This window comes from Trichomonas vaginalis, chromosome I (genome assembly GCF_026262505.1).
Source record: "Trichomonas vaginalis G3 chromosome I, whole genome shotgun sequence".
Classification (NCBI taxonomy): Eukaryota; Parabasalia; order Trichomonadida; family Trichomonadidae; genus Trichomonas; species Trichomonas vaginalis.
In genome coordinates, this window is record NC_067203.1 from 9,706,776 (window position 1) to 9,720,306 (window position 13,531).

Genomic DNA, 13,531 nt, shown 5'->3' on the forward strand with positions numbered 1-13,531 from the left:
ACTTCTTCTTCGTAAAATGTTTTGTCAAGACTTCTTCGTAAAATGTTTTGTCAAGACTTCTTCGTAATGAGCGTAAATGACCCAAAAATATATTTTAGGGTAGAAGGGTATATCTACCCCGTTTTCTACCCTCATTTCTACCCTCTTGAATTTTCATGAAATTTACACCAAAAATATATTTTAGGGTAGAAGGGTATATCTACCCCGTTTTCTACCCTCATTTCTACCCTCTTGAATTTTCATGAAATTTACACCAAAAATATACTACTAGGGTCATTTACGAAGAAATCTCAACAAAGTCTTTACGATGAAGTCTTGACAAAGTCTTTACGAAGAAGTCTCAACAAAGTCTTTACGAAGAAGTCTCAACAAAGTCTTTACGAAGAAGTCTTAACAAAGTCTTTACGAAGAAGTCTTGACAAAGTCTTTACGAAGAAATTCATGAAAATTCAAGAGGGTAGAAATGAGGGTAGAAAACGGGGTAGATATACCCTTCTACCCTAAAATATATTTTTGGGTCATTTACACTCATTTACGAAGAAATCTCAACAAAGTCTTTACGAAGAAGTCACAATAAAACATCTGTCAAAAGCCGCTTTTCTGTCACTTTTTCGGGTAAAAACATTTTTATTATATATATAAAATGAATTTTACAAAACCACCGTTACCCTTCTTTGGAAATAAGAGTAGATGTAAAGATATTCTATTGAGAGAACTTAAGAAACTACCGAATGGTCTAACATTTGTAGACTTGTTCGGTGGAAGTTTCTATATATCTCATTTGTGCCATACAATATTTCCTGACTCAAAGATTATATGCAATGACTTCGACAACTATATGAACCGTCTCAAACATATACCAGACACAAACAAAATATTGAAAGAGTTAAAAGAAAAGATACCTATAGGTAAGATGGAACGTATACCATTAGATAAGAAAATACTGTCAGAGAGGTTTTGAAAAAGGCAGAGTATATTGACTGGGATAGTATATCTGCTAGACTATTATATAGTGGTGCTATAAGAGTTCATGACATTGAAACACTTATGTCAAAAGTTTTATATCTTAACTATACAAATGTTTTCAAAGAGAACATAGAAAAATATATTGAGGGTATAGAGTTTGTGAGATGTCATTGGACAGATTTGTATGAAAAATATAAAGACAAGGAAAATGTTTTCTTTATAGTGGACCCGCCGTTCTATAACACATGGGATTTTCAATACCAAGTAGACTGGACTTTGAGAGACTCTTTAGAAACTTTAGACGTTTTACATAACCATCCATGCTTTTACTTTACATCCGATAAAAGTGGTTTGGAAAGTGTCATGAGATGGTTAGAGGACATACATGACTATGAGTTTAGATACGATAAGATAGAATATGAGAGAGGTCCTATAAACTGGAGAAAGTGTCACAATAAAGAAATTTTATTAGTAAGTAAATGTGGTTTGAAATAGGACTACTTGTTTTAGGTTTTTTCCATTGTGTCATTTATTTATTTGACGTGGCAGAAAAGTACAGAGAATATGAAGATGAACCAATGCCTGCAAATGTCCAGTATATGTACTCGTAAGAGATATTTTTATCTAATATTAAATGGACGCACAGAACTTAGCGAATGCACAGCAACCTGGACAACCAAACCCAGAGAATATTCCAAATGAAGTTAGAATACAAACTGCAATGGCAAACTATGGTCAAGTGCCAACAGATGTACAAATGCAAACTGCCATGTCAAATGACGCTGCGTTAGGTTTGCCACCATGGTATGCAAATATGAGATGGAAAGAGTTTTATACAAACCCTGAAGTGGGATATAAACAACTTTATGCAGATGACGCAAACACAGGAGTTGACCCAGAATATGTTTTCTACCAGAGGAGAAACAGAATGTATGAGCTCCAGTTAAAGAATGCTATGGAACTCAACAGGAAACGTAAGAGACTAGGCGGACATTAGATTTTTACATATAGTAAAATGGGTTTCTTCAGTAAGATAGGAAACTTCTTTCGAAATGTTGGAAGAGGTATATGGAATGGAATAAAAACCGTAGGAAGAGGAATTTGGAACGGTGTCAAAAATATTGGTAAAAGAGTAGGTCAGTTCGTTGGTATTATACCTAAAGACCCTGAACCAGAAGAACAAGCTCCTGTTATACAACAGCCTGAACCTGCACCACAGTCTAGTTGGCAACCAAATCCAACACCTCAACCGTATTAAAAATTATATTTTTACCGTTCGATAGTAGTTGTATATGAAACTAAGTTCTAAGTAAAACGCGTGGTATAATGGAATTATTCTCTTTCTTCCATCTGTAGTAAACCATACTTGAAAGTCTGAAATACTTCCACTTGGTGGTTCATATAACTTTGTAGGTTTTTCGTAAAAGTCATTTGCCAAGCATAAGAAAGAGTTTTGGGCGCCAGAAAATGAAGCATGAACAATAATAGCAGCTGGGTCGAAAACATCTTTAAATAAATATGGTTCATCTCTTGCATATCGACTGTAAATATTTGCTAAAGGAAGTTTGACTTTCTGATTTAACATTCTTTGCAAATAATACCATGACATTGCAGTGAATTCTGTATATATTTGTTCGTCTTTCTTTGGATTGTCTTCGTAGATTTGAAATGACACTTGTGAATTTTGTTTGTCATATACAATTCTCACATAAAGTGTGCTCTCGGTATTTGCATATTCATCAGCATATTTTGCATAACATGAATTTATTTTATCTTCTATATTTTTTAACGCAGTCTGTAGAGAAGATGAAAGGTCAACTTGTATTAGCTCAATTTCTTCCCACATTTTTCGTTTCCCTTCAGATATATAATCTATATGAAACCTTACAATAAATGGAAAACTTTTATCTTCTACAGACACAAACTTCATTCTACGAAAGCCAATAGCTTTTGTGACGGATGGGTCTCTTAACCATCTTAATGGGTAGTCAAAACGATAGCCTTCATGCTTTACGGTCTCTGTCTCAAACTTTTGACCGACATTAGTAAAAGTTCATCTAATGGTTTAGTTGTAGCAACTCTTGAATTTTCTTTTTCTATTGGAAGCATATTTTATCTAGAATAAAAATGTCAAATGAAACAGCGTCTATGAGAGAAATACAACACAACCGACAACTCATTATGCAAGCTCTAAATAAGAACACAACAAACTTTTCAAACTATTCTAAGATATCTGAGTCATTGAAAGAAGGAAACTTAAAACTGACAATGAACCCAATGACAGACGAGTTTCTATTTCAAGACAGTAAGAACCATACTGTTTGTATAAATCCAACAAAAAGAACTTTAAACGAGAAACCTATAGATGAACTTCTTTTGAAGGCAGATATTGACAACAAAGCTGACAAAGAGTATGTTGACGATGAGTTAGCACGTGTGGCTAGTGCGTTAGTGAAGAAGGCAGATAAGGAATATGTGAATGAAAAAGATGAAAAAATTATAGAAAGGGTTGAATGGTACCATGAACGGACAACAAAGATTTTAAAAGGTAAAGCCGATACAGGGTGGGTTTCAGGATGTTTAGACCTTAAAGCGGATAAGAACCATACACATACCATTGCAAATATTACAAACTTACAAGAAACCTTAAACAGGAAAAGTGACGTTGGACATACACATACCATTGCAAATATTACAAACTTACAAGAAACCTTAAACAGGAAAAGTGACGTTGGACATACACATAGCTTCTTCGCAACTGTTGGTATAGAAAATATTGAAGGAACGGTTGAAGAAACTGGTGGGGATGCAATATATTGTAAACCTCCTAACTTTCCACAAGGTTTAACATCGGATGACGACATAACAACGATGAGAAACATTAGATGTAGAGATGTTTATGTCATGGAGGATGAACATAATATTAAATTCACTGCTCAAGATTTATATGACAAGAAAGCAGACAAAACAGAGCTTCAAACATTAAAGACAGAAATACTTCAAACCATTTACCCAGTTGGTTCTATTTATACGTCAATGAACTCTACCAGACCAGAAGTAGTACTTGGTTTTGGAACTTGGACTCAAATACTCGAAAGTTTTTTGTATTGTGCACACACTCCAAAGAAAACAGGTGGAAGTAAAACGATATCTGTCGACAACTTGCCACCACATAGTCATTCTGGTACAACAAACTTTTTCTGGCGACCATAGCCACTCATTAAGAGACCACCCATTATACAACTCAGAGTATGAAGCTGGCTATGACGTTTTATCTCCAGATTATAACCATTCAGCAAAAAAGACTTTTCGACAAACTGAACCAGGAGGAAACCACCAACATACTTTTACAACAACATCTACAGGACTAGGTAAAAAATACATGCCACCTTACATGACAGTTTGTGCATGGTATAGAAATGCTTAGTCGTCATTTTCAACTTCTTTAGCATATTCGTCAGGAGTTGTCTTATATTTGTTAGGAACTGTCTTTGAAAGTATACCACCTTGAACTTTGACAAGTTTGAAACGAGGTCTGACAATAGTAGTTTTATCTTCTGCTTGCAGTTTGTACATTTTGCCATGTTTGCCTAAAACTTCATAATATTCTCTTGTATACTTTCTTCTATTTTACGAACACGAATGCGAGTACCTGTCGGGTTCCCATTGTTGTCATAGTCAATAGTATTTTCATATGGGTCGCGTTTAGGTATTTCTATTTTTACTTTGTCACCTTTCTTAAGTTTGAAGCCTGGCATTCTTTCTTGTTTGTCTCTTTTGACTAAACTATTAAATATATAGTCTTTCTCTAAGTCGGGGTTGTTTTTCATTTCTTCGGGGGAGTGGTTTCCCAAACCTTTTTGTTTACGGGTATTGTAAATATTTAAAACTTGTCTCATCTTTGCCATGGAGAATGTCTGTATTTGTCGTCATATGACATTTCATCTACCTCACCACCTTGTGGTTGGTTTAAGTCTCTTAAGATTTTTATACAACTGTCAATGACACCAAGAGCAGAATGGTTTTGGTCGACAATGAAATATTGGTTTACATTTTTTGAACGCAGATAGTTTTTAATATCGTCTGATTTGAAAGAACTTTCACAGTCAGATGTCAGTTTTGTTGGATGGTATTTGTCAACGAATATTGTCAAAGCAGTTTTCACATCTAAAATATTTTTGGACTGCAATGGTATGGCTTCACAGTATCTTGTGTTTTGACCGACAAATATTAGCCAGTATGGTGGTCCATCTTCTCTATACCTCGGAATGTTTTCCAAGATATCCATAAACCAAGCATTTGGTGTTGAACTAAAGATTTTTACCATGAGTGCTTTCTTTGTTGCCTTAGAAACATAGGGTCCTTGTTTGGATTCGTCATTTTTTACCCTGTAAGAAATGGGTTTATTTGGCGCATTAGCAGGAGTTGCATCCAGATTTTTGCCCGCAGTGGGAACAATAGCCAGAGGTGCATTTGGATTGGAAGGAAGATTTTGAGTACATTAGGTATACTGAAAGAGAAAGCACAACCTATTATACAAACTGTACAGAAAGGTTGGGAGGTAGCACGAGATGCAGCAAATCTTATTCCAAATCCTGAAACAAGAGGAAAAGTTCAAGGATGGATGGACAATGAAGACAAGCAGGAAACTACTATAACAAAGCAAATGACTACTATAACCAAGCAGGACACTATATGGACCAAGGTGAAAGATTCTTTAACAGAGGATATAACCATGCACAACAGTGGGTAAACAACAACCAACCTCAACCGCCTCAAACGTGGGGAATGTAAATTTTTTTACTGAGATGAAATGAACAATACAGCATTGAGACAAATGGGTTCAAGATGGATTTGTCGACTTCCAGCAGTTACACAACCACGTGTTTGTCAAGTCCTCCCTATACCTCAGGAAGTTTTAGACCGACTTAAAAAACCTAAACAACCAGTTGAAAACAAACCAAACTAAAATTTTTTACTGAGATGAAATGACCGAAGAAGTTGAAACGGTAGATTTGACACCACAAACAAAAAGTTCAGAACCATTGTCAAAACCTGTCAAAGAACTTACAGATGAAGAGAAAAATTCAATAATAGAAAGTGCCAGGTCTGGAAATACAAACCCTAACTATAAAGTCACTTTTCATAGAAATGGAACGGCTAGTATCTCAAAAAAGAAACAGACTCTCACAAATAAAATATTGAAGTCTGAAGGAGCTTTCGAGACAACAGATGGAAAAGTTTACTTCACTGACCAACAGTTCATTATAGAACATCTCATTGACTTAGAGTCGAAATATTCTAAACTTTACAACAAACACAAAAAGTTGAAAGGAAAACAAAAACAAATGGCATATGATATTTATGAAGACGTTAACGACACAACCATACCTGCAAGTGAGGTAAAGTCAGAGGAACCGAAAAGTGACGAAAAACCGATAGAAGAAGGGGAGCCAAAAACTGAAGATAAACCAAAACCAAAGGTTAGTTTCCAAACTAAACCAAGTCAACCTTCATTAGCTGGTATGGGTTGGCGTCAAAGACTTATGGCAGCAGGCGGTTATGTAAAGTAAAGAAAAAAATATTTTTTTATTTTTATAAAATGCCCCCATATAGAATGGATAGAAAATCTGCTAGAATAAAAGCAGAGTTAGAAAGATATGGTTGGAAAGTTTCAAAGAAGTTTAAATATAGGAAGGGAAGACCCATAAAAGTCTATGACAAATTGTCTGGTCTTCGCTATGAAATGGACTTGGAAACAGCACGCGCAAATTATCCAAACAGACTAGAGAGGTTAGAAGAAGAACGTCTTATGGACATGCCTTTCGATGTTAGTGAGCCTCAAGTTGAAGGACACGACGGCTTTGCCAGGTTCTACTGGAAACATGACGAACAATTGCATCCTTTGAGGAGGAAAAAAGGAAAAGGTGAAGACGCACATGCTCCCATGGAAAGAACAAGATATGCATATGAAAAGTACCGTGAAGTTAGAAGTCAAATTACATCTGGTCGAACCTTTACAGTAAACTTTGACGAAGGAAAGAACAAAGAAGGCTTCATGGGTGTACTTGCTGCCATACAAGACGGAAATAAGAAAGGATACAATCTCAGACTAACCGTAACAGATTTGGACGGTCACATTTACTATGCACATGGCAATGTCACAACAGCCGCACAACTTCTTGACGCTTTCAAGACTACAAAGAGAGAACAAATGTTTGACTCCGACTCAGACATTTTGAATGCAATTGAAGGAATTTAAGCTGTGAAGTTCGAATGGTACCAACCTAACCCTCAAGCAGTCAGACAACATGCTGGATACTTCCCGTTCATAAACAAGTCTGACATTGACTTGACAAGGTATGGAATTTACAATTCAATTGAAACAATTGTCAATGAACCTTGTATTCTTACATGTCTCAGGAACTCTGGTCTTGTTACAGATGAGAAGATGAAGTATCTTGAGTCATGTGTGAAGACAAGGTACATTCTCAGAGGTCAATTGGCAAAAATTGCACCGTTGGCAAATGTCAATATCCGAGTCAACATACCTACAGCTAAAGGTTCTTCACATGACGACTATGTTGTTGACAAAGACTTACCATGGTTGAAGATTGCAATTGTCCACAACCACTTCATGTTGAACGAAAGTCTTATGTTCGGAAAAGGCAAGTGCAACATTGTCAGAGCTGTAAACATTCTTTTCGAGAAAGGTTTGTTGGAACCAATTCCAGATGACAAGCTGACAGAAACTTTTGTACCAAAAGACGAAACAAACTTTTCATTGTTAGCAAGACCAAAAGTTGTTCCAGACAAAGTTATAGCACAAAAGAAGTACACTGTTCCAAAAGGAGTTGGATTGTTCGGATACCAACCTGAACCAGAAGAACTTCCAATGAGGTTGCAAGAACTTCAAGATGCTATAAACAAACTTCCATTGAGACATCCAATTGACGTCAAATTGTATTGGAGAGCATCGGAGTTAGGTCAGAAGGTTTTATATGAAACAGGTTGCTTCGACGATGTTTATGAGATAGCAGGCGAAGTTTCTCAGAAGATAAGAGACTCACTTGAATTTCCACGAACTGGACCCATTGGTTGCGACAAGTTCGACTCAAACGAAAAGATATACTATGTCGACCTTAACGCTGCATACATGAGGTTCGTCCAATATATCCCGACTGGAATTCCAAACGAAGATGGTGAGTTCCCAGGAAGGAACTATACAGTTGGAAAAGTCATACAACAACTGTATGATATTAGGAAAGCTTCAAACCCCAAACTTGCAATGACACTCAAATTGCTTATGAATTCGACATGGGGATATTCCATTAAGAAACCTCAAGAGATGAAGAGTAAACATTATGAGAAGGTCGACAACTTTGTTGAAAGGTTCTCCCCTTTTGTTTTGAAGTACGAGTTCACCGAAGGTCAAAATGGCTTAGTAACCACAGTAAAACCTATTGTCGAACATTGGTCCTATCCTCAGTTCGCAAAGGCAGTCCTTGACAACTACAACAAATTCTTCTCCGAAGTCAAATCCAAAGTGAAGGTTTACTATGAGAACATCGACGCACTCATGACGAACGAAGAAGGCTATAACAAACTCATTGAAATGGGTTTAGTCGGTGAAAAGATGGGCTGTTTTAAGCTAGACAAGGTATTTTCCGAAGTTCATGTTCTCTCCAAGCGTAAGTACTGGGGTGTACTTGAAGACGGGACAGAAATAAAACATTGCATGAAATAAAACATTGCATGAAGTAAAACATTGCATACCATTTTAAAACATTTTTTAAAACAGTATATTTTTACATATATTAAATGTTTCAGGTTGAAAAACAAAGAACAAAAGTAGTAGATACAAAACCGTTAGACTATATCTTCACAAATGCCGGTAGGACTATATCAGATGAAGAAATTTCATCCGGTGCTTACAGGTTTGACTTTCCAATTCGTTGGCTTCAAAGTCCTTCAGATGCAAAGGCAATAGGATTTAGAAGAGTTTTGTTTTCAAAAAGAACTAACGCTTTTATGTTCGCAGTATATTTTCATGGGCAGTATAGAGGTGATGATGGTCTAATAGACAAATTTGATGAAATGAGAATCTTTACAGTTCGTTCAGACGAAAACCTTGAGAAGACTCTAAATGACTTTCAAACTCAAATGAACAAATATTATTGGGAATTGCAAGAAAAATACGACTCTCTACTAAACGGAACTTACTATCTGAAACTAGAATATGACAAGATGAACTCCACAGTTTCATTTCAAAGGATTGAAAATAACCCTCGAAGAGATACACAGTTTTTATTTTGGGAAGTAGACAAACGTTCTTGGGCACAATTTCTTCGGTTACTAAACCAGAACGAACCATTACCACCTGACGGTCCGTTTAAATTTATACCCACCAACAGATTTGACAGTTTATAGAAATGTGTTCGACCCTCAAAATGTTATGTGTCATGCAAGTTTCAGTTCAAGCAACAACAGTTTTCTTTGTATCGGTAAGGACTTTTATGACTTTGCTTCTAAATTCTACGAACCACCTAGTAACAGTTTCTCTGACTTTCAAGTTTGGTTCACAACAAATGGTGTGCAACATATTATTCCATTGTACTATGACTTTTATCTCGAATTGTCTTTCATATACAACTACGGAAAAGTGCTGAAAAAGTATTGAAAAATATATTTTGGTTGAAAAAAGAGGTGGAGCCAAAAGTGGCTCGACCTCAAAACAAGCATTTTGTGAAGAATATAGCAACCGTCGGAAAACAGCGGGTTGCTTTTTATACAAAATTCAACAGGTGAATTTTCATGAAATTCCTTAAGATAGAAAAAATAAAGTTAGTTTTATTTTATTTATTTTTTTTATTTTGTATGTAAGAACAGATATGTTAAACATTGAGTTTGAAACAGTTAAAAAGATAGACAATGACACCAAAGTGGTTAGAATAGGTGATTTAAACGTAAGATACTCAAAGAAATACAACAAATATTCTTTGTCAGACATTATATCTCCATCTGGAAAGAAAACATGGCATTGGGTTGGAATTGCTTCAACTCAGAAAATTTTGACAAGAAATCCTGAGCTTATGATATCGGTAAGATTCTATGGAACTACAGCATATCTCATTGACAAAAGTCTTATACCGATAGTTTTGTTATGGATTGACCCAGTTGTTGGATATAATTTCATAACATATGGTTCATTCGATACGGAAACGTTGCAGTGAGGGCTTACTTTACATCGTTCAGAAACCGAAGGACTTCAATACAAAGAGATATAAGATAGGAAGAACATATAATATAACTCAAAGATATGACAGTACAGTCAATAGAGTTAAGGTTGTGTTTGTTAACGATATGAGAGCTGCTGAAACAGAACTACTTGAAAAGTTTGAGAAGATGTATGGTGCTCCCACGAAAGGTAAAGAAACGTTTGAAGTAGATGAGATAGATAGTGCTATAAAATTATTTGACGAAGTTGCTGAAAAATACATGTAAAGCGTATATTTTTGGTCTTTTGTGAAAGTCAGAAAATAAAGTTAGTGTCATTTTTTTGTATTTTTTTGTATTTGACGAGAATGTTTATGTTAGAATGTTAGATCTAACATGTTTTCTAACACGTTTTCTAACATGGTCTAAAACTCTTGAATTTTCATGAAATTTACACCAAAAATAATGTTTAGGGTAGAAGGTTAGATCTACCCTCCTTTCTACCCTCTTTTCTACCCTCTTGAATTTTCATGACTTCTTCGTAAATGTTTTGTCAAGACTTCTTCGTAAATGTTTTGTCAAGACTTCTTCGTAAATGTTTTGTCAAGACTTCTTCGTAATGAGTGTAAAGGACCCAAAAATAATGTTTAGGGTAGAAGGTTAGATCTACCCTCCTTTCTACCCTCTTTTCTACCCTCTTGAATTTTCATGACTTCTTCGTAAATGTTTTGTCAAGACTTCTTCGTAAATGTTTTGTCAAGACTTCTTCGTAATGAGTGTAAAGGACCCAAAAATAATGTTTAGGGTAGAAGGTTAGATCTACCCTCCTTTCTACCCTCTTTTCTACCCTCTTGAATTTTCATGAATTTCCTTAAGACAGAAGAAATAAAGTTGGTTTTTTTAAAAAAATATTTTTTTATTTTTATTGTAAGAACATGTTAGCAACAACAGCACCAAACTCTTTAGTCATGAATCCTACGTCAATGTTAGTAGAGATGAAAAGCTTCATTCCTTCTTCATATACTTTCGAAACAGAAATCCAGAAGATAAAGCAAGAACTTCTCCAAGGAGATCTAAACTGTAGTGCAAAAGATGAAACAAATGAACAGTATCTTTATGAAATGCAGGATATTATTGACCATCTACCTAAACTTCCTGAAATCCAACAACAAAAACTCACTATTCCAGAATTCGATGAAATAGAAGTCAAAGCAACTGACTCAGTTGAAATAAAGAAGTTCATACGTAAGGTTAACTATGAGTTTCTTGGATTTCATTGCAACCACAAAGTCATGGACAAAGATTGCGATATGGTATATAAGAACATCTCTGACATATACAAATCTGGGGAGTTTAAGACCTACGACAACTTTGTTTCGTTAGTTGCAAAATGTGTATGGCAGATAAGAGATAAAGATAGAAGAGGTAAGATATGGAATGAACAGATAAAACCCGCAACTTTTGAGTTAAAGAGAGCAATTGACGCCTTAGTCATACTAGCAGGTAAGGTTTCAGAATATAACGCAAAAATGAACCCACAATGTTCTAAATGTAAAGCAGCAATGAGGAAATATAACTACTCCGTCAAAGAGATAGAACGTATGAGAAAACGACTATGCTGACTTAAAGAAAGAAGTAGAGAAACCAGCAGAAGATAAAATGGACATGTTGACATTTCTAAACAAAAACTATCCAACAGCTGACGATTTCCTTCTTTCAGATGTCAAGAAGAAATATAAAGAAACCTTCGGCATTGTTAAAACATTCGATGTACTGACAGAAGAAATAGAAGCTACGAAATTGTTTAGAGTCTCACGAATTCATAACGTTTACCATGTAAAACGCTTATAAAATAACTGGGGTAGAAAAGAGGGTAGAAGACAGGTTAGATCTAACCTTCTACCCTAAAATATATTTTTGTCTGATTTACGCTCATTACGATGAAGAAGTCTTGACAAAACATTTACGAAGAAGTCTTGACAAAACATGTACGATGAAATCATGACAAAACATGTACGATGAAATCATGACAAAACATGTACGATGAAATCATGACAAAACATGTACGATGAAGTTTTGACAAAACATGTACGATGAAGAAGTCTTGACAAAACATGTACGATGAAGAAGTCTTGACAAAACATTTACGAAGAAGTCTTGACAAAACATTTACGATGAAATCATGAAAATTCATGTACGATGAAATCATGAAAATTCATGAGGGTAGAAAAGAGGGTAGAAAGGAGGTTAGATCTAACCTTCTACCCTAAAATATATTTTTATTGAATTCAGCAACAAATTTCATGAATTTCCTTAAGATAGAAAAAATAAAGTTAATTTTATTTTTTTTATTTTTTTATTTTGTATGTAAAGACAGATATGTCAACAACAGAGAACACAACAACTGCTATCGTTCATGAAGCTATAAATGAAGAATATGAGTGGGTTCAGTTTAACAAACAACTCCGTCTCATTCGTTCGGTCAAAGATGACATGTACCAAATGCAAAGTATTTTGACAGCATGTTTTGCTCCAGATACTAAGCTTCCTAAAGACTGGTTTAGGAACCAAAGCACACAAGAACTTTTGAGCGAAGCACAGCGAGACATACTTTTTTCTGAAAACAGTGAAGAACAGCGAGTAGGTAAAAAAACCCAGTCGCCAAAACTCTATGAAAATCGTGAAAAATTGCCAAATGGTTTGAGAGGATATTATGTTCATAGACTTCTTGTAAATGCTGTTGCAATGTGGGCTTCGCCTCGTTATGCATGGCATGTTTACAGACTTCTTGACGAAATTCATAGACAAGAACGTGAAGAGCTAGAGAACAAGCTTGAAGCAAAAGACAAAAACATTCAGAAAAGAATACCACGTTCGGTACCAAAAGGTAAGGAAAAGAACTATAAGTATATGATTTATACTGAAGAGATGGAAAATGAAGAAGATAAAGATATGGTTATGTTGCATTTAGTCAGAAGAAACAACAAAAGCTTTTACGACCTTGCTAAGATTTACAAATCTGACAGAAATTGGTTCTATCGCGAAAACTTACGATTTCAATGACTCCAAATGAAGATGTGAAACAAATAGTTCAAGATACGTTACCTCAAACACACTATGATATGAAAGGTTGTACAATACTTACCTTCAAAGAAGACTTACCGCTACTGAAAGAAAAAATAACAGAGTATTTTGACAACTTCAAACAAGTAGAGTAAATGAACTCTTTATTTTTCAAGCTTGACTTCAGATGGCTCAGGTAGCTCTATAAAGTAAATTGCCTTGTCAAATCCTTCTGGCATTCCGAGTTCTTCCTTCCGACATTCCAAGTTCTTCCTTCCGACATTCC

At 35.3% G+C, this 13,531-nt stretch overlaps 7 protein-coding genes and 3 pseudogenes across 10 annotated transcripts, besides 1 other annotated feature; 8 read left to right on the plus strand and 2 right to left on the minus strand.

Moving 5' to 3' along the window:
- Positions 1 to 1,600: 1,600 nt before the first annotated feature.
- On the plus strand, positions 1,601 to 1,963 carry TVAGG3_0959080 (uncharacterized protein; the record flags this gene model as incomplete). The annotated part of the gene is made up of 1 exon (XM_051253403.1): positions 1,601 to 1,963. One exon carries the CDS (start codon positions 1,601 to 1,603, stop codon positions 1,961 to 1,963), a length of 363 nt encoding a protein of 120 aa, XP_051078977.1.
- Positions 1,964 to 1,981: 18 nt separating this feature from the next.
- On the plus strand, positions 1,982 to 2,224 carry TVAGG3_0959090 (serine threonine-protein phosphatase family; the record flags this gene model as incomplete). Its single annotated transcript, XM_051253404.1, has 1 exon — positions 1,982 to 2,224. The coding sequence occupies one exon, from the start codon at positions 1,982 to 1,984 to the stop codon at positions 2,222 to 2,224; it is 243 nt and encodes an 80-aa protein (XP_051078978.1).
- A 3-nt stretch (positions 2,225 to 2,227) lies between these two features.
- Positions 2,228 to 2,812, minus strand: TVAGG3_0959100 (uncharacterized protein; the record flags this gene model as incomplete). Its single annotated transcript, XM_051253405.1, has 1 exon — positions 2,228 to 2,812. One exon carries the CDS (start codon positions 2,810 to 2,812, stop codon positions 2,228 to 2,230), a length of 585 nt encoding a protein of 194 aa, XP_051078979.1.
- A 590-nt stretch (positions 2,813 to 3,402) lies between these two features.
- Positions 3,403 to 13,531: part of a mobile genetic element that runs on past the window's edge.
- On the minus strand, positions 4,390 to 5,346 carry TVAGG3_0959120 (annotated as a pseudogene). The gene has a single exon. A coding segment is annotated over exon 1 (957 nt).
- Positions 5,780 to 5,935, plus strand: TVAGG3_0959130 (uncharacterized protein; the record flags this gene model as incomplete). The annotated part of the gene is made up of 1 exon (XM_051253406.1): positions 5,780 to 5,935. One exon carries the CDS (start codon positions 5,780 to 5,782, stop codon positions 5,933 to 5,935), a length of 156 nt encoding a protein of 51 aa, XP_051078980.1.
- On the plus strand, positions 5,955 to 6,539 carry TVAGG3_0959140 (phage tail repeat-like family; the record flags this gene model as incomplete). Its single annotated transcript, XM_051253407.1, has 1 exon — positions 5,955 to 6,539. One exon carries the CDS (start codon positions 5,955 to 5,957, stop codon positions 6,537 to 6,539), a length of 585 nt encoding a protein of 194 aa, XP_051078981.1.
- On the plus strand, positions 6,584 to 7,662 carry TVAGG3_0959150 (annotated as a pseudogene). Its single transcript has one exon. A coding segment is annotated over exon 1 (1,079 nt).
- On the plus strand, positions 7,862 to 8,217 carry TVAGG3_0959160 (uncharacterized protein; the record flags this gene model as incomplete). The annotated part of the gene is made up of 1 exon (XM_051253408.1): positions 7,862 to 8,217. A coding segment is annotated over one exon (356 nt), but the record flags the coding sequence as incomplete, so codon positions are not given.
- On the plus strand, positions 11,118 to 11,724 carry TVAGG3_0959170 (organellar and viral DNA polymerase type B; the record flags this gene model as incomplete). Its single annotated transcript, XM_051253409.1, has 1 exon — positions 11,118 to 11,724. A coding segment is annotated over one exon (607 nt), but the record flags the coding sequence as incomplete, so codon positions are not given.
- On the plus strand, positions 12,811 to 13,400 carry TVAGG3_0959180 (annotated as a pseudogene). The gene has a single exon. A coding segment is annotated over exon 1 (590 nt).